This window comes from Haemaphysalis longicornis, unplaced genomic scaffold (genome assembly GCF_048455015.1).
Source record: "Haemaphysalis longicornis isolate Haplotype H1 unplaced genomic scaffold, Haemaphysalis longicornis Haplotype H1 scaffold_2, whole genome shotgun sequence".
Classification (NCBI taxonomy): Eukaryota; Metazoa; Arthropoda; class Arachnida; order Ixodida; family Ixodidae; genus Haemaphysalis; species Haemaphysalis longicornis.
Genome location: NW_027526295.1, coordinates 5,414,308 through 5,433,501, shown reverse-complemented (window position 1 = coordinate 5,433,501; position 19,194 = coordinate 5,414,308). Strand labels below are relative to the sequence as shown.

The 19,194-nt window shown below is 51.2% G+C and overlaps 1 protein-coding gene and 2 long non-coding RNA genes across 4 annotated transcripts in view; 1 reads left to right on the top strand and 2 right to left on the bottom strand.

Annotated features, from left to right (window-relative positions):
- Positions 1-6,150, bottom strand: part of LOC144168704 (DNA excision repair protein ERCC-6-like) — a 93,863-nt gene extending 87,713 nt beyond the window's left edge. For both annotated transcript variants that reach the window (XM_077697640.1, XM_077697641.1), the window contains exons 1-2: positions 5,839-6,150; positions 615-795 (exon numbers count right to left, since the gene is read on the bottom strand). In XM_077697640.1, coding sequence (XP_077553766.1) covers positions 615-795; positions 5,839-5,863 — 206 coding nt within the window. In that variant the 5' untranslated portion in view covers positions 5,864-6,150. The remainder of the gene's footprint in view (positions 1-614; positions 796-5,838) is intronic.
- A 4,577-nt stretch (positions 6,151-10,727) lies between these two features.
- Positions 10,728-11,505, bottom strand: LOC144166975 (uncharacterized). Its single transcript, XR_013321799.1, has 2 exons — positions 11,261-11,505; positions 10,728-10,899 (listed from the first exon to the last, which is right to left on the bottom strand). It is a non-coding gene; the product is annotated as an uncharacterized LOC144166975 (long non-coding RNA).
- A 3,602-nt stretch (positions 11,506-15,107) lies between these two features.
- LOC144166974 (uncharacterized) lies at positions 15,108-16,456 on the top strand. The gene is made up of 2 exons (XR_013321798.1): positions 15,108-15,934; positions 16,377-16,456. It is a non-coding gene; the product is annotated as an uncharacterized LOC144166974 (long non-coding RNA).
- The last annotated feature ends 2,738 nt before the right edge of the window (positions 16,457-19,194 follow it).

Genomic DNA, 19,194 nt, shown 5'->3' with positions numbered 1-19,194 from the left:
CCAGTTTCGGGTGCATGGGGCCGGTGGTGAGAAGTGCTCCCCTTGTTTCTGGCATAGCCCGCCCAGAAGCTCAAAAGTTGCCCATGGCTGCAAATGCCACTCAAACTTGCACCATCGACAGAACAGCGTCACTCCAAACGATCTATTTGCCAGGGTAGAAGCTTCAGGCACGACAAGCAAGAAAAACTAATTCCGTGCGCTGTTGGCCTGTGAGGAAGGACAACCAGCGGTGCATAATGCTAGAATCTTCTTAGCCGCTCATTGGGATAGTTTCCATAGAGCAAGTCGCAGCCACCTTCTGTCACAACCACAGCCCCTCCACCGATGGCCATGCATTGACAGCAGACTCGTCACGTTTACAACTTCACTGGGAACTAACCAACCACGACAAGTCAGCATAGTAGTCTCGGTGGCCAGGTGTGGTAAAACCACAGCTGATGGTTTGTGCTTTACCATTCGTGCTGTGTTCACTCCGTCTCTGCCCATGCCTTGGTCCAGCCTTAGCAGTGCAAGTCTGTGGTTAACCAGTGAAGCTGTTACGTGCGGTTGGTGCTCACTCGTGTCTCCTCAGTGCCCCAGGGCCCCACCCCCTCAGCCCCAGCCAGGGCACTGACCCGATGCGCTTGCGGACGGCAGCGCGCTCCTTGTCCAGCGCCCGGCGCCGCTGCTCGGCTTCCTGCTGCTGCACTGCCCGCTGCACCTGCTCCAGCACACCCTGCTCCAGGTCCGCCTGGCTGCACACGGAGACGCCCAGGCCCCGGAGCTCCCCGGGGGCCTCCATGCCTGCTGCAGCCGCTGAAAGGGGTGGCCAGCCAAGACGTAAACGCTTTCAGCTTCAGCTTTCTGACGGAAGCCTCACTCACTCGGTGGCTGAGTGCACCACGCCTCTGAGCGGAGGCTGAGAGATACACTTTCCGTCAGTGAACCCCTGCACCACGAATCTGCCCCCCCGACCAGGTGAGATTCATCCGGTCTCAAGTTGCCCGTTTTTGACCGGCCGTTAGAAAGCCACAGGGACTAGGCAGGACAGCTGCGTCCTAACGTCCACCAACAGTATGGTTACGCCCATTCGAACGGCACAGGTTATGAATGAGCCTCCTGGAGAGGCTTATACCGCTGTCACATGGGCACTTTCAATCACAACTGAGTTGATCCGGATCGAGCTCGATCCGGATCGGGCTGCTGCTACACTGCAGTTTCAATCGCGATCGAGCTCAATACCACTCGAACTCAGTCCTGGTTTCTCAAGCGCGATCAGGGCTTCCAAGCGCGATCGAACGAAAGCGGCGATACTCTCGTCCCCGCTCAGCAACGGCACAGAAGGTTACGTCAACTAACGCCGCAAACTGTGTCAAATAACTTGACCGAAATAACCATTCGGTAAGATTTACACAGTTACGTATACCTACGACCACGCGAAGTTACCAGACGCCGGCCGCAAGTACATTGTTAATGCCATCTGGCGTACACGAGCACAACCGGTGCAACTTCTCGATCGCGATTGAAACGGGCCATGTAGCAGCGGCAGTGCGTCGAGCGCGCTCGAAAACTCGATCGCGATTCAGTTTAACAGCGATTGAAAGTGCCCGTGTGACAGGGGTATTACTGATGGCAACCCCTGTACCCCCCCCAAGACACAGCTAACATTCCCCTCCAGCAAGCAAGGCTCTAGAGGCAGGCAGCTGATGTGGGCGGTCCAAAAGGCAGGTTGTACGAGGGTGGTGCGAATGGTGCAAACAGCTGTCGACCACCTCGGGGAGCCCACCACAGGCCAGTCAGTACACGAGGACCCCGAGCTGCTGGTGCGCAGCTCTACTCAACCAGGGGGGGGGGGCACCGAATCCTCGTCCCCCCCGAGAGCAATGAAAATGGCCCCACTGACTGGCGTCCACATGTGCCCACCAGAGAAAGCTGCCCTCCGGAGGTCCTCCAAAGATTCTTCCCACCGTGCATGTGAAAAATGCCTCCTGGGCGAGCCAATCAGGGAGCCCCTCTGCTGCCCTTGCCCAGCTCTGCACACAGCAGCCGTGGCATGCTGCAATGGCCTCGGGCAAGCAGAGAGAGCCAGAGTTACTCAACATAGCACACCCCTTGTGACACCCCTTCATGTGTCAAAAACCAGTCCGCTGGGGGCAGGGCACTTAGCCTGCCATCTGTCGACAGAAAGTTCGCAAGTCATAAAAGGAAGAACTGTGGAAATCATCATTGCTTGCTCACTTGAACAGCATGCTTAATTTTATTGCGTTGCATTACTAGGCAAATGTCTACCAAAGCTCAATTTTTGTCCCCTAGGTGTCTTGCACCAGTACACGCTTCAACAAGGTACGGGTGCTTGCCAGGGGCATAGCCATCCGGGGTGTCCTGACGCCCTCCGCCATTTTCCGAGCGGTGTCTTTCCCTCATCTCGGCCTTTTTTGCCAACACTGCTCACAATCCACATCGTAAACAAACAAAAATTAAATAACGTTTGCGTGCAGGCTATCTTTCCTTCTGCACTTTTTTTTTTCTGTTTTGTCGGCAGTGCATAACCCGCCCTTGACAAATATTTCTGGCTACGACACTGGTGCTTGCACCACCCAGATTCTGACACGGAGTTTCGCAAGTGGTGCATGTTGAAGAACTCCAGAGAAAGCTCGCTATGGCCACACTGCAGAATCCCCTTGCCAGCTTCAAGCCTGTCTCTGCACGCGCAGAACTCCGGCCTACGGACACGGGGAAACCTCCGTAACCTTTGCAGCGGCTCACAATGTGGACTGCAGAAACCCTGTCCCAGTTGGAAACCCCCGCCCGGCTTCCCAAGCACTCCTAGAACTGAAGGACGACCAACCTCCAGCTTCAGTGCAATGTTTTTTGTATGGTTGGTTTTTTTTTTGTTGTACTGCAAGAATGTGTTAACTAATGCCGACTCCCCACACAGCTTTCACGAGTCCAACTGAGTGATGATGATTGCAGGATTACTTCACTCTGGAGTCACAGGAGGTAGTGATGGCCACGACGCTGCCTACGACCATAAATACAGCCGTGCACTATGTATCCACCATAGGTCTCAGATGTTTGCCACAGAAGTCAGCGCTTCTACTCTATCAGCCAACGCGTGGACGACGGAAAAGCCCCACCGAAACCCCAAACTATTCCCATATTTAAAGGCATCAGGTATCGTGGTCTTTAACGCCAGGCAAATGGGCTCAACAGTGAAGCCATAAAATCACGAGAGTACAGCGCCCATCATTCAAGGATTGACAACCGGTATTATGAGCGGTAGCCACAGGGGGCGATTTTTGTGTCCAATGGGACGAGCAATGCAGCGGGGATCCGCAAAGGCTCGTCCCAATCGCTCCCCGAGGCAGCCACATGAGAGAGATCGAGCAAGCGACAGCGAAACGCAATCCCAATATTGCGGCCCAGCACCGCAAGGTTTTTTTACGCGTGCATTTGTCACAAAAACCAGTAAGCGGATGGCGGTACTTTTCTAGGCAGCCCTGCCTTCGCCTCGTTCTCTCCCTAAGCCGGAAGTTGTGCCCCTAACCAGTCGCTGAGGCCACTTCCGGGAGGTGAGCGACTTTTTCTGGTGACCCAGAACTGAGCGATTTGATGAGTGATTTGGTCCCCGGTGAAAAGTAGTTCGTCGCTCCCACAATCACTCGCAAAATCACTCCATGTGGTTAGAGCTTTACAGATTGAAGGAGGCAGACCTCATAAGATTAGAGAAGGCTTATTTCGTTAGTCATATAGTATATGTTGCTGAATTTACGAGCCACTGAAAAGACGAAACTGGAAGAAATCATTAGGGGGGCACACAAGCAAGCTCTTGGGCTTCCTACCTGTACGGCTAACAAGGGAATCTTCAACACACTGGAAGAAGTTATGGAAGCCCACAGAGTCACTTTTATAGGCATTAACCACACGTACCAACAAGCCACCAAGGTCGACATCTGCAGGAAGTATGTGGATGGGTGAAAATATTTGTTACCCCAAAATATGCACCTGGAACACAGCGAGGGAAAATGACAAGAGCGAGCCATTAAGAGAAGAATCTCGGGACATGAGCTATGTGGATGCGGCAGATAATGACTCGTGCGATACGATGTCCATAGCTGCTCTAGATGCCTAAGGTAAATCAATCGTATGCGAAACGGTTGAAATCACAAAATCCGAGACAGCTGAGGAATCGGCCATTGCACTGGCCTCCACATCAGCTAAATTCCTAATCAGTGACTCTAAAAGTGCAGTTTATTAACAGGCGCATATTGCTCGAGGGAAGACGCATTTTGGTAAATTTAAGACCTGAGAGAAGTCCGAATTTCATGGGCACCTGCACACTCTTCCCTAAGTAACAAGGCCGCTCACAACACAGCTAAAAGACTCGCATGCCGAGCCAACAAGCAGCTTCTTCTGAGGTCGGGAAGAGACTGCATGGTCTCATACAGGGAAACCATTACAGAATTGGACGACCCCCCCCCCCCCCCCTAGCAAATATGGATCCAAGCATACCTGTCACCCAACAAAGCCATAAAATCTCAAATGATGAGCCGTAGGAGCTCCACTCAGACCCAGACGTCCAGTTGGCTGAAAATGTTGCCAGGGCCCAGGGGCTGCTGCTGGCCGCCATTTAGGACGAGGACTAGTCCTCCTCACAAACAACTGAACAAAAACAAACTTCTCTCATTCAGTGAACTCGTCGTAGCTGCTACCGCGTTGTATTTAAAGGGACCACGAGGACGACCTGAAACATTTCTTTACAGGCTATTTTATGTTTGTGCGAATTTCAAGCAAGTGTGTTGAGGTCTGTAGCGAGCCCAGACTAGCCACAGTTATTGGCCCAACAGTTTGTAATGTGCACCTCTCTGTAGAGTTGATGAGGGTGGAAGCTTGGGCCAGTGAGTGATACAAACGTGTGTCCTTCCTGCCATCCTTTAAGATGTGCTATTGTGTAGACAATACACACCCAGGAAAACAAAACAGCACCGATTCACCCAACTGGTTGACCGACTGACAAAAGCAGCCATCAATTGCAATGGTTTTCTAGGCCAAACTCGGTGTTTACAAAAAATGTTAACTGTTTTACGCAGAGGAAGGTTAACAACAAACGCCAGCAGCACAAACATTATGCCGCACCAAGTCGGTGGTTCCAAATTTGTGCCTCCAGATTTATTCCCCAGTACAGGCATTAAGTTTTCCAGCCAAACCAAATTCCGGTGTGTAACGAGTCCCTGTGGTTCTTTTAACACATCTAAATGGGACATCTGTCACAACATTAACAAGACACTCAAGAACACCAACTACTTTATCGAGGATCTGAAAAAATCTCGACTACGGAAGTCGCAATCATAGCCTGCTGGCCATGCCACTATTCACTTCTCCTGGCCACGAAATTTGTAAGCAGTGAAAGTGTCGTGTCCCACTACAAGTCCACAAGGACGAATTTAAGAGCACGAACACCCATGATGAGGCAAAGGTGTTTGCGACAAGTCATTTTCCGCTGCGTGGTTATTCATGCAGCATTTCTGTACCGGCACACCTGTGCAGGTTTCTTCAGCGCCAAGAATCGGGGCAGGGGAAGCGATCCCGGGGCGCTAAAAACCGGATGGCCTGGACAGCATGAAAATCGCCGAGGGAACGGACGGAACTCGTCGCCACTTCCCACTTGGGACGACGCTTTAGCATGTCTCGAGCCAGCCTACACTGGAATCACCGACTTTCGTTACGTTCTCGTCGAAACTCCCAGAACCAGAAACAACGACCAGTGTTGCTATGTTTGAGCGCACTCTGGTCGAGTGGGCTCCGCTGTTCGCACATCAAATCGGTGATGTGCGAGTCCCCTCGCCAAGGAAAACGTACCTTGCGGTTCCTCGGGCTCACCCATCTCGGCAAGCAGTCTGTCGCACTGGAAGTTCAACGTATGTATGTATGTACCTGTCGCGCTACTGTCAACAGGCGCGCACGTGGAACGGAGTCAGTTGTTGACGACCGCTTGAAAGCCCATCCATGCCCAAAACATGAAGAACATCGCCACTGGCACAGTGAGGGGCACCAACAAAGTGTAGTACACAAGGCTCTCATCCATGTCGCCGCAAAGGAAAACGCTCACGACAGCTTCACCGCGGGCGGCACAACGACGACAACCGTCGCTTGTGATGATGACGATGATGGCTTGGTCTTGATGGTTTCGCAGCTTCCCATACTCGCCCTGCTCGCCCTGTGTTCAGCGTGGCCGGAACGGTCGTCGCCGAAACTAACGGCGCTGCCGTCGAGCCTTGCTTCATAGCTCGCGCGTCGTCTGCTAGAATGGGAAGGCGCCGACGTACCCCAGTGCGTGCGGAGTGCATCTGATAGGCCCTTCCCAGGTCGCACAACTCAAGACGCACCTTTGTATTTATCAAATGGGTGTCCATGTGGAAGCGTTAGATCGCAAACAGACAAACTACAGAAAAGAGTGCACAAGACGGGCGCTGACTCGCAACTGTCTCATTAGTTTCCATTGCTTTTTCTTGCGTCCTGGAGATCGTTCGTGACTAAAATGACCGCTTAATGGGCGTTCACCAACGAAACATAACTTACAAAATTTGCAAATACGTGCGTCTAATGTGCGTTTGCGTTGTGGTTAATGTGAGCGCTTTTTTCGCATGATCTAACAGGATTACGAGGCGAGATAAGGCTCGGGAACCGAATATTCACAAAACCGAGGGTATGAGTATGTGGTGTTGAGCATAGTATACGCTCGCTTCTCCCACTCCTTGTTTTACTTTCTTTTCAATGCATTAGGTGGCAGGCTGGCTGGCGCACTTTCGTACAGATTTCCACCTTACTTCCCAGAATCGAGTGTCACGCAGTGCAACGTTGTTACCTGTATTTGTAGCTGAACACTCGCTATTTCAGTGCCAGCCCCCAAAAATCACGTTAAAGCTTATACGATTTTACTGAGTACAAGGCACTACACGATTTTTCAGGTACTCTGTAAATATTACTTAAGCATTAAAAAACACCGGCTGACGTTAACACTGCCACATTTTTAACTATCGGTGTCAGCATTTATTTTACGCAGGTGGTAAAATGGGAAAGGGAGGAGGGATGGTTTGTAGCTTGGGCAGTTGGGTGGGTGAATAAGTTTTGCTGATAAAATGACCACCACAAACGTGGGAGTTCCACTTCTGCATTCAGGCTCCCATGCTGTCACAATGTCGCTCAACAAAAACGAAGGCACAAAGCTCACGGTTACCAAAAGAATGTATAAACTACCGCAACATTTCTACGGCTACACGGTAATCCATCTCGTACGCAAGTGCCTTTCTCTTCAAAGCACACGAATCGAGGTGTCCCAGCGCTAAGGCTGGAGTGGAAGCAGTAGTCATTGAAGCCAGCGAAGATCATTTAAAGTGGTACAAATGAATACTAATATTCGTAATAGTTTGATTCCTACTCAGATCACTGGTTGTGAGGGGCGACGCGGGCCAGCGAGGGCCCGAGACGCGACCAAGGCACTCGAAGGCAGAAAACTAACTTTATTAGCGAGGCAAGGCGCCTCGAGGAGCCTCTCAAGCTACTACCGCCGGCCGCGCGCCGCACACTCGCTCTCCTCGGCTTCGTGCTTGCTTTCGATGTGGCAGGCAGGTGTCGCCGTAGTCTGTGCGCTTGCGGCGCTGGCTTCTGATGTGTCGGGCAGGTGTCGCTAGTAGTCGGTGCGCTGGCTCACATCCGGCTCCTCTCTGTTGGACCAAGTCCCTTTGGTCACGGAAGTGGCACTGCTTGCTGCCTTCACTGCGAGAGAGAATAGTCCTTGAAGCGCTTAGGGGTTCGGGCGGCTTCCGCTCCAGGGGCCCCGCTGGCAGCTTCCACTCCAGAGGCTCTGGCCGTAACTTCCGTTCCGAGGGTTCTGGTGGTGGCTTCTGCTTTCGCGGTTTGTTGGAAGGGGGAGGCGGCGGCGATGGTGGACGACGTAGCACGGAGCTGCTCATTGAAGGCTTTGCGGAGGCGGGTTCTGCGTGCGCTGGCGGTGGAAGTGAAGAGACTTTCAATGCTGCTGCCTTTTGAGAACTGTGCCCCTTGGAGGAACGCTTCTTGGAGCTTTTGTCCTTCGACTTGTCTCGGTGCTTCTGCGTTGACTTCTCTGCTCGCCTTGAATCAGTTTCTGACGATGAACTTTTGGCCTCAGACAATTTTGGCTTCCAACTGCTTTAGTTCGGGTGGCTTGTGCTCTGCATTGTGCTCAACATCTCCTGCAGATAAAGGTTTGGCGTCACACGACTTGTTTTTCTCCTGGGGTATATCTTTGTGCCGCTCCTTGTCTCTTGAACTGCTCCGGTGCGCTTTACTGCTCGATGAGGACGAGGGCTTGCGGGAACTGCCACTTGTGCTGCTGTGACTTTTGCTCAACTTGCTTTTGGACTGGCTGCGTTTCTGCTCAACTATTGGAGAAGCAGCTTGCTTGCATTCAGGAGAGGGGCTGTAGTTGTTGGGAACATCCTCTTGGCGAGATAGTGCTAACCACGGCGGCTCATCTGGTCCTGGGAGTGGCAAACACTGGAGTCCTGCTGAGCTGTGGTGTCCAGGCATATGGTGATTGAACAAGGACCCCTGGATCATAACAGCGTTCGACATCCTGGGCAACAGTCGTTCATGGCACCGAACAATCGTTCCTGTGGGTGCGTGGCGAATTTCAGTTGGCATGGGTGGCTGAAACACCAATTGTGCATGGCTTGCAGAAAACCAGTCTTCACCTAATATAAGTGGCACAGCATTATTATGGAGGGCGGCTGCTTCAACCAAGGCGGTGATAGGTCCGACAGAAACCTTCAAACATACGGCACCAGCTGGAGCTACTGTTTCTCCACCGACGACAACTAGAGGGGGTCTAGTCCAGGGCAAGAGGGGCAAAGAGCTGACCAGGCAGCGGGAAACAAGCGTCACTTTCGATCCACTGTCGGGAAATGCATCCACTTGACCAATCCCAGCAATTGTGGTGGTAACAAGGGCACACTGGACCAGTGATCCATCGAGGGTTTCCGAAGGGGTACTGTGGAGAGCTGGGGAAGAATGTGTACTAGACGTTGGAGCGGTAGCTCTAGATGGACACTTGGATGCGAGATGTCCTTTTTGGCGGCATTGGAAGCACACAGCTTCGGCCAAGTTCTGTCCAGGACGGTAGGCAGGAGCACCATGTTTAGCGGAGATGGTGTGGTATCGGAACTCTTGTTGGTCTGGTGGCAGGGCTGAAATTCGCTGTGGCCGGCTCGTTCTGTCTGACACAGCCTGTGGATTCATGTACGCTGAGTTGCGGGAAGGCGACTGTAGGCTTGGAGTGGGTGGTGTGGCGTTTAGATACCCTGGGCGTGAAAATGGAATGGCCGAATGGCTCAGTGTTTGATCAAGCTGAGTGACAATGTCCATATATGCTGCGACGGTCGGTGGGCGTTGTGCTGCTATAGTAGTGGCCAGGTTCGAGTCGGCAATGCCTTGAAGGGCGTACTCTACGCGCTGAGTGTCCGAGAGAGTGACTGGGCATCCAGAGATGAGCTTCAGCTTTGCCAGAGAGTAGTTGACAAGATTCTCTTCGTGTGCTTGCACGCGACAAGTAACTGCTTGTTGCCACTGCAGCAAGGTCTGCTTGGCGCTGAATTGATCTAGGAACGCTTGCCTGAACGTTTCCCACGTCGGGCATTGACGGCCAATGACGGCTTTCCAATCAGCGGCCGCTCCACGAAGTTTGCCCATGGCGACGGCGAGTAGTGTTGAAGGCTGCCACGAAGCAAGGTTTTGAGTTCGCTCCAACTCTTCAATCCAGTGGGACGCTGAAATGCCGCCGTCCCCACTGTACGTAGGAAGCGATGCGGACAGGTCTGGAAGAGTTGTGACTTGAACAGGGACTGCAGCGCATTGCGACACATGAAGGAGCTGCTGAAGTAAACCTGTCAGCAACTCGGTAGTTTGTGCTGCATCGGAGCTCGGCGGAGGCGGTGCTGTGTCAGGGCGCTGGGTGGACGCCGCGGAGTCTGGGGAAGTGGGCTTGGCTGAGCGTTTTTGAGCGATGTCGGCGATAAGGCGGTTTATTACTTCTTCCTTCAGCCCGGTAGCGTCCAGGTTTCGGCGAGCCAACTCTTCACGGAGATAATCTGCTGTAAAGCCTGCGAGGTCCTCTGGCGTAGCCTCGTTCCAATTCACGAGGGGCATGGCGGTACAAGGCAGCAAACTGGTTACGAGACGAGAGGGCGAGTAGGGCGAACGGTTTGGGCACTGAAGGCAGGTTACTTCATCGGGCGGGCAGGCGCCAACACGACAGTCGGCGAAACACAGGGCGAAGCGCGAAATGGCTCCGGCGAAGTGGGCGGTAGCACCCCCTAGTGAAAATGTTCAACTGGGAATCCAACTGGTTCCAACTGGTCTCAGTTAAACTGGGTTATGGAACAATTCCCAGTTGGGACCAGTTGCAACTGGTCCCAACTGGGACCAGCTGGGAATCTCAGTTGGGACCAGTTGCAGCTGGTCCCAGTTGCAATAAATTCCAGTTGGGACCAGTTGAAACTGGTCCCAGTTGGGACCAGCTGCAAGTGGAATAGCTGGGAATGGCCGCAACTGGTCCCAACTGGGACCAGTTGCGGCCATTCTCACCTACTCCACTTGCAGCTGATCTCCGGCACTCCCCGTTCCACAATCATCTGCAGCGGGACGTTTCTCCCAACTGCACTTGACTGCGCAAGCAGGTAGCACCAATAAATGGCACAAGGCAGCAGAGCTTCTTTGGTGTCATTTATTAAAACTGCATCAATATAGTTCCTCCTCATTGCTTCCTTGGCTCACAACGATTTTTTCACTCTGCTTCGATGGTGTCCCCGTATCAGCAGGCGAGGGTGAGGTGGAAGAATGGCTTGCACTTGTTCTCAGCATCCGCCCCCTAGGCTCCGGTCTCTGAAAATGTGTAATTTGGCAATTTAGATATGCAGCACGACAACCAGATTTTATGGGTCAGCGTACGTCCGACGTATCGTTAGATTCTAGGATCGGCGTACGTCCGACGTACCTTTAGACACAGCGTCAAAAAAACATACCTAGGACGTGTGGTTTGTGAAAATAAAATCAAAATAAAGTAAAATTTAAGTCAACTTCCTTCATGAGCGGTCGCCGGTGCAATTAAGAACGAAAGCACGTAGAAAACACATTTGTTGAGCACAGCATATTTGTAGAACTAAAGTTCAAGCAGCAAGTACCACTTAAATGGCCAGTTCATGATAGTCACGCACACAAAAAAAGAAAAAACAGAGACACGTACCTGCACTGTCAAGAGTCCAGCCGAGGCAAAATCCTTTGTCCCTCAGTCTTATTCAACTTGCGATAGCTGCACCTTGCTGGGGAAAAATCCTTGAGACCTCAAGCACAACTTGCTTGTTATAGAGCTTATGCATATAATCTATAGTGCTCCCACGAAATATTTAAACGTAGGCTATCAGAGAACAGTAGCGTTACCACGATTACTGCGATCACGTTTTACTTGTACGGCGCCATTTGCCTTTGTACGAAACTACAGAAACCGCACGACTAAAATTTTGAATAAATATGCCATTTAACATTTAATTAGCCCAACAAAATGTCAAAAATTACAGTATGCAATATTTTTTAGGTTTGTTTAAAATATACATTGTACACCAGTTTGTTACTTCGATACACGATGATTGAACGCCTCTAAAACGGCTAACTTAAAGGGGCCCTGAAAGGCATTTTGAGCACACTAAATGAACTAGCGCAATCGCTAGATTGGGTCGCCAACGTCACCTGTGCCAAGTATTACTCTTTTACGCGCAGCGGAAAGCTCACACTTTTGTTGCAAAGTTTGTCGCTTTTTTCTCACCCTTTCCTTCGTGTTTTTGGACGCCGCCATCTTCACATGTCTACATCATCGATTCCCAGATGTTCGTCATGAGCTAGACATCCTGCTATTGGGCGGCTTTTTCACGCACTTCCGGCAAAGAGATGAGTCGTCTGCTCAGCGTCGGCTCGCCGCCTGATCTGCCAGCGGAGTGCCGGAGTGCTTTGACATTTTACGACAAACGAAACAAGAGTAAACAAACGCTTAACCGTTTGTATTGAATGCAACACGGCCATAACACGACGTGGATTTTATCTTACGTGAGTACGTACCATAAAGAAAGTCCCGTGGCACTTCTTTGGTGCAATCGCAGAGAACGCCCTGAGCCGAATGCCCGGGTTTGACGCGTACATTTTATTCAACTTCAAAACAATCCATAGATGCGTTTCGAACGAACGCAACGTCACAACATGCGTTGCAAGTCTGAACCGCGATTGACAGACGATGAGTTGCCTCCTCCTGCCCGTCGTAAATTCGGCACTCGCCTCACACCCGGTTTGCGGGGACGAGCAGCAAGTCACAACTCTGGCGCGCAAGCGAGAAGGCTTTTAGCCAGGCACACTGCACATACCCCATGCGAGGTTGAGTGGTACGTCGTTCGAGAAAGATAATCCAGACCATGGGAAGCACTATCCACCCGCAGAAGTACAACGTCGCATTTCATCGCGAAACGAACGCGTCCACAACACACAGGAGGCGATGCACACACACACACACAGCTTCGGTCGCTGCATTGGCTTAGCTGCAAGCTTCGTTCGGACAATCAGCGATGCTACGACGATACAGAGCTGCGTGAGGACGACGTGCTAACCACTTCACGTATTTAAAAACACAGGGGCAAAGAACTAGGTTCATCGGAAGCATGGAGGAAAAAAAAGCTTAGGAGAGGCCCCCAGCTATCCCCGCGCATTGGCAAAAGTGTGGAGGAAGTCACGTGTTTTCGGCGGCCATTGGAAATCGCGTTAGCAACGGCGTCCTAGCAACAGCCCGCCCGCCGTTCGCCAGTCATGGAGGAAAGGCAGCGCCTGCCTTGTCGTCCGATTGCGAAGATTGCTGCTTCGCTTTGCTGCGCTGTGGTCTTGCGGAACTCGAAAAGGATGCTGCGAGTTGTGACAGCTGCGCCGATGTGAATATGTCATTTAATTTCTACTTGCGAGTGCACCGCGTCAAGCTATTGCTCCGGTCGCGATCACGACGCGCCTATTGAAGTGCAGATATCGTGAACGCGCCGTCCCGTCGTACGCGCGGACACCCGTCAGGTAGATTTTCGGGAAGTGATACACGGTGTGCAGTACGTAGGCGACTTGCAACCGAACGATTCGCAACTCAATTTTTTGGTTATCGCCGCTGCATGTTGTTTGCTAGGCCGGCAATGCGCGGCAGTGCCTTTGCAACTGTTACAAGGTAGATTCTCAGTTGATATATTTCCATCGTCCTATTACCTTAGTAGGTGTCCGTCTGTTGACTGGAAGAGCTAGTGCTGGATCTGGAATCTGGATCTTTTTGTGGTCTCGCTCTGGATTTCGCTTTTCAACGCTTCATACTGCGAGGTTAGTGTATGAACGTTTTCAACTGATATCACCTTGAATTTATTGACACTGAGACAAGTTGAAACTTGGCGAAAAAAAGTTTATTGACGCCACCCACCCTCTCATTTTTTTTTACTCAATAAAACGTTTTGCCTCCTCCTCCTCCTCCTCCGCAAAAAATTCTATCGAAGGCACGCGAACAACTGTAAAAACATTCCACAATTTTTTAGCGTGAAATCTGCATGAAGTACTGCTTACCTATATATATATAGGACGGCCGTTTAATTGACTAGTCATCTCTGGGATTGCCAGTGAAACTGCAACGCAAACTTGGGCACTTTCCAGTCCGGTAGCCGCACAGCGTTCGCCCACTGTTCGCGGCGTTCTCCATCGCTTGGGAACCTATAAACGGCGGCGATTGCGAACAAAGGATGAATGCACACCAATGTACAGCAATACTTGTCAGCGGAATGATGCACTAACCGGTGGAAAGTGACGCCCAATTCCTTGGGTACCGATCGCGACTTGCAGCCTGGCACCGAGCATTGCGGCATTGTTAGAGCGAGCCGCTTCGCAAACCTGCTGCGGCCACACTGAAGACGTGTAACAGTGTAACCGCGCGTTTAGGTTCACGGTCACGCGCTGCAAAACGGCCTTCTACCTGCCTATCAGCTGATTTCCGCCGGCTCGGCGCTGGCAGATGCAGACGACAAGAGAGGCGATACGGGACGGAGGAGGCGGAGAAGGTGCACCGAGAGAGAGAGGCAAGAAGAGTCCGCCAATGGCATGGAGGGCCAATGGTCCGCCATTCGACTTACAGAAATGGCGTTTCCGGCTGCGCTGGGTGTGACGTCAGGGCCTCTCCTAAGCTTTTCTTTCCTCCATGATCGGAAGCAAAAAATCTTTCCTCCATTATAGTGCCTGAAATATACTGGCTAGTGTGCCGATTGCGGGCTCCAGGCGGGCGCCGGGAGCGATGTACGCGGCCGTCTGCCGCTTGGGGCGCTGCCGTGCGGGAGTGTGCGCGTTCATCCGGCCCGAGCAGATCGCGCGGTTACCTCCGAGCTGCGTAGCAGACGGCAGCTGCAGAACTTTCCATTCCCGCTTGCGACGAAAGCGAGCGAAAGTGACGGGAATTCTGTCGCGCAACCAAAATTTGTCCCGACCATTCGACAAAAACGATCGTCGCGCGACAAAGCGACGGAATTCCTGCCGCTCTCACTCGCTTTCGTCGCAAGTGCGAACGGGCCCTAGCAAAAATTCCAATAGAAATTTGTATTGGTCCAATAGAAATAATGTATTGGTCCTATAGGTCAGGCTATTGGTTCTATTTGAGTATCTATAGGACCAATACAAAATCTATTGGTCCGATAGAGTGACATGTCTTGGTCCAATAGACCAATTCGTATTGGTCCTATTGGTCCCATTGGGACCAATAGCTATGGGACCAAAAGCTATTGGAATAGTGGGACCAATAGCTATTGGTTGTATCAGCCTAATAGACCAATAGGGGATATCTATTGGTCAAATACATTGTCCGGTGCTATTGGTTTACAGGCACAAATAAAAAGTAGAGCTCTTAGCTTTTTTAGGCGGTGTGCTGCTAAGCCCATAGCGTCACTAAATAAAGGATTAAGCTCAAGGACGGGGGTGCGATCCTGGCCGCAGCGGTTGTTTTCCAGATCGAGGCGAAAGGTAAAACCGCCCGTGTGTCGATCTCGCGCTGCGGCGCTCGGTACACACCACCGCTGGTCAAAATGAATCTGCCGCCCTGCAAGCAATGTTTCTGCTCGAAAACATTCGATTCACGTTAGCTGCAAGCATTTTGCATTTAGCACGCCTCAAAAATAATGTCCCTGTAGCGCTTAAAAATTTCCTGGTAGCAACGAGTTGCAGCCGCCGGCGCACGGTGGTTGCCCGCAAGCCTGCGACAAGCAAAACACACCGCGCGTGTAATTCTGTGCCTGCAGTAGTTATAGATCTTTTCGCAAGCGTCAGCGGTCGCCTTCATAACCATCGCCTCTAATTTTTCCAATCTCGCTGTGCCGCGGAGCGGCCATGTTTGTTTTGGGTGCCGATTCAACGGCCGATTCTTAGGATGAATGTCGTACTTAATATATGTTTGCAGAAAGTAAAGCCTGCAAAATCAAAATTAACACCAAAATAATTAAGCCCGCATCATAAAATTGCATTATAATTTTAGGGTGAAATACATTAATTAAAACTTCTCAATAATGCTTCTCTGATAATATGAACCTAGCGGAGGTTTCGTATGCCAAACAAAGCAAAATGGCTTCTTCCATGTCCGGCGCTTCGGCGCGATCCCGCGGCGCGGGCGTTCATCTCAGCGGCCAGCCACCTTGTTTGTGAATTTTAGTTCCACACATTGTATTTGTTAGTTTTAAATATTAAGCTATGAGGACATCATCTGTGGACCACTAGAACGTAAAGACACCTTCGGCGTCGCTCGTATTCAAGGATTATTGTCTTCACGCACGGCGGCGGTGACGAGCGTGCACGCATTACGCAGCTCAGATTTTCGCATTTGAAGGTATGTATACATTTCTTTTCACCGTGAAGCTGTAGAAGCTTCTTACTTCCTGATAAAATTTCTTGTTAAAAATAGCAGAGCAGGTCGGCAAGCGGCGCTTTTATTTTTGGAAAAGCCACTATCGATGCAACCACGTGTGAACTGAGTACAAATGCATGTAGGACTTTGTGTTCCGATTAACAACTGTGCATATAGCGTTTTGTACAGATGAAATGAAGTGCCGCGGGTAATGTTTCATCCAGATGGCATCGAAACGGATTGTCTAGCTTTAGAAGCGTTCCGACCACATCGGCGTACTCACGCACTGTAGTTTGTGGTCGAGCGGCGTGCTGCCGTAGCGGCGTGCTGCTGGCATGTTTCGCCTGGACGAAATGCCAGACACACTTATTAAAATGTGCAGTTATTGCGAAAGTTCCTAATTATTGCCATACTGTTTTTGCAGGTCTTGCAGCTCTGACTCGAGGAATATATGCACCGGAAATTCGACAGCCTGTTGGGCAATAAAGCTGCAGTCAACCAGCACTTACGGCTTTGTGATATTTGAAGGGTAGTGGGACCACGTTGCGTTTAGAAACTTGCTGAAGCAAGTGTAGCATGGCCAAATGAATGCAGTGAACTAAACGCCTTGTCATGCATTTGGCCATATTTCAATTGATGCTCCAGTGGGCCCATGATACCAATACACCTATAGGACTAGACCAATACACCAATAGGTACCAATACACCTATAGGACTGACCAATACACCAATAGGTACCAATACACCTATAGACTGATACACCAATAGCTATTGGTGTCAATAACCCAATAGGCTATTGGTTTTGTCTATTGGTAATTTTTGCTAGGGGGCCTTTATGCGCAATCTCCGCCCCACATAAAACAAGCTCTTGCTTGTCGCCTGAGCATACGGTTGATATCTGACTACGTTACACTGTGCTTGCCAGTGTATTTAAACGATGTCACTAGGTTTGAAACGTACGCGCTCGGCGTGCAGCTTTGTAAACGCAAGCGGTGTCACATACGCACGCTATTTTGCTGCTAATAGAGTTTTAGTACAGCGTTTGTGGCCTTTGCATACGCTAAACGCTAAATTTTTGCGTCCCGCTACGTGACACCGCGATGGGAGTTTTAGTAGAGCGTCTCATCAGTTTGGCGTAGCGACACACTAATGCATACGGCGCCATCTGTCAAATGTTTTCCGAAATGTCTCGCCGGCTGATCTGCTAGCGGAGTGCCGGAGTGTTTGGACATTTTACGACTATCCAAACAAGTGCAAACAAACGCTTTCCCGTCAGTGTTGAATGCAACACATGGGTGCAGCTTGTCAGAACACGGGTTCTCGCTGATCGAGTGCAGCGTTGGTTTGCTCTTCGCCTTCACGTTCATCGCCGCTGATAAAGCGATCCGATCCGGCGCGTTTTGTGCACGGGTTCTGTGTCGGTTGAAAATGTCTTTTTTCACATGCCGCCGGTAGTAGGAATTACAACCACCGCAAAATAACACCCGGCGCCAGCGGGGCCACATCTGAGACCGCGCTTTTTGGATAAACAGTGCGCGGTGCACCAAAGGGAACGAGCGCACGATTCTCCCCACGCGGCTGCGAGTTCGCCGCCGATACCAACTACAGCTACGTACACCGCGAAAGGGCGAGGCCAGGCCGCACACATGCGGCGAGGTCATTCGTTCGCTTTTCCAGCCTGTGTCCATGGTGTCTACAGAGATGAAAAAGCCGAAAGAGCTGACCCGTAGCAGACGGCAGTCTGTGGGAGCGCAATAGCGGAAGTACGTCACCGCTGAGGAGCGGAGCATCATGGGAGGGGAGGCCAACAGCGAAGAAACAGTTGAAAGGAGGAGGAAATACGGCGCGACGATTTTTGATTTACGATTTCTCAGCTAATACTCATCGCTTTAACAAAATTCTTGCAGGAGGAGATTGCTAATACATTGCTTTATTTGGTTACATGTACATCCATGCATCGGCGGAAGGCATTTCAGGACCCCTTTAACATCGTAGTGGCGTATCAAAATGGACGCTACTGTGGCTCATAAACATGACGGAAAGAAAAGGTTTTCCTCCATGCTCATAAACGTAGTTCATAAAAATCACACGTTGAAGGCAGTATTAATGACGGGGTTTTTCTGCCACGGCAATTGTGGCCGCGACATCTGCACTTTTCTCTGCTACCCATAGGCGTCAACTACGTGGGGGCAACGGGGCGCGTGCCCCCACCGAGCTTCCCCGGTGGGGGCGTCGCCCCCACCGGGGAAGTTCGTGTAGAACTCTCTCCGTCCGGCCAGCCGGGGACATCCTATTGATAGTTGGTGAAACCTGTAATGACCTCGCAGCTAGTGTAACTATACCGACCAGTACGCACCCGCTCTTTGCACGCTCCAAAGCGGTAACTACCCGTGACAACTGACATTTCGCCGGCGTTACAAGAGAAACATCGACGTCTCTCAGGCCCCTTCTACGCAGTCGCACAGAAAAACGCGTCTTTCAATACTCCCATACAAATTATCGGCCATTCTGCTGGCAAGACCGCAAAGGTGCGGCTCTCCGCCCGTTGTGCGCTTAATTAAATTCGCGACATCTTGGTTTTTCCAGAAAAACAATAAAAGCTTGAACGTCTTCCACAGAACCCTGGCTGGGTGCAGTAGCGGTCCCAGAGATTGCTTTTTTTTTTCTCTTTTTTTTTTGGGGGGGGGGGGGGGGTGGGGGTGCGAATTTTGATACCGAAAAACAGTAAAAAAAAGACAGTAAAAACAGTAAAAAGGCAGTAAAAAAGAAATAACAGGGCACTCGTCGTTATTATTCGATGCTCCGCAGCATGCAGGTGTAGCGGTCCCCTTTTCCGAAATCAGTTAGGGGCGCAGAGGCTTTATTGCACCTCTGAGGATCTTTGACTTGTTCCCAAGTCTGCGCTCCGCGCGTAAACGTCACGTCAAAGGTTGCACCCCCACTACAAATCAGTCGATGGCCTAAAACTACAGTGTAGTACACTGTACTAAAACCGTTCGTCGTGACGCATGCGGAACGTCCCGAAATGCCGCATGCGCCCCGAAAGGCCGCATGCTGACAGGACCCTCCGATACCCAAATGGCAAAAGAACACGCACCCGTGATGCCTCGGAAGCTGCCGGCGCACTGTTCTCGGAATGCGTCCTGAGCCGTGCGCGCACGCACACACACGGTTCGTAGAAACGGTGAGGAAGCTGGAAAGGAGGCGGCCGGTGGGGAAGCGTGCGGCCTTCAATCCAGTGG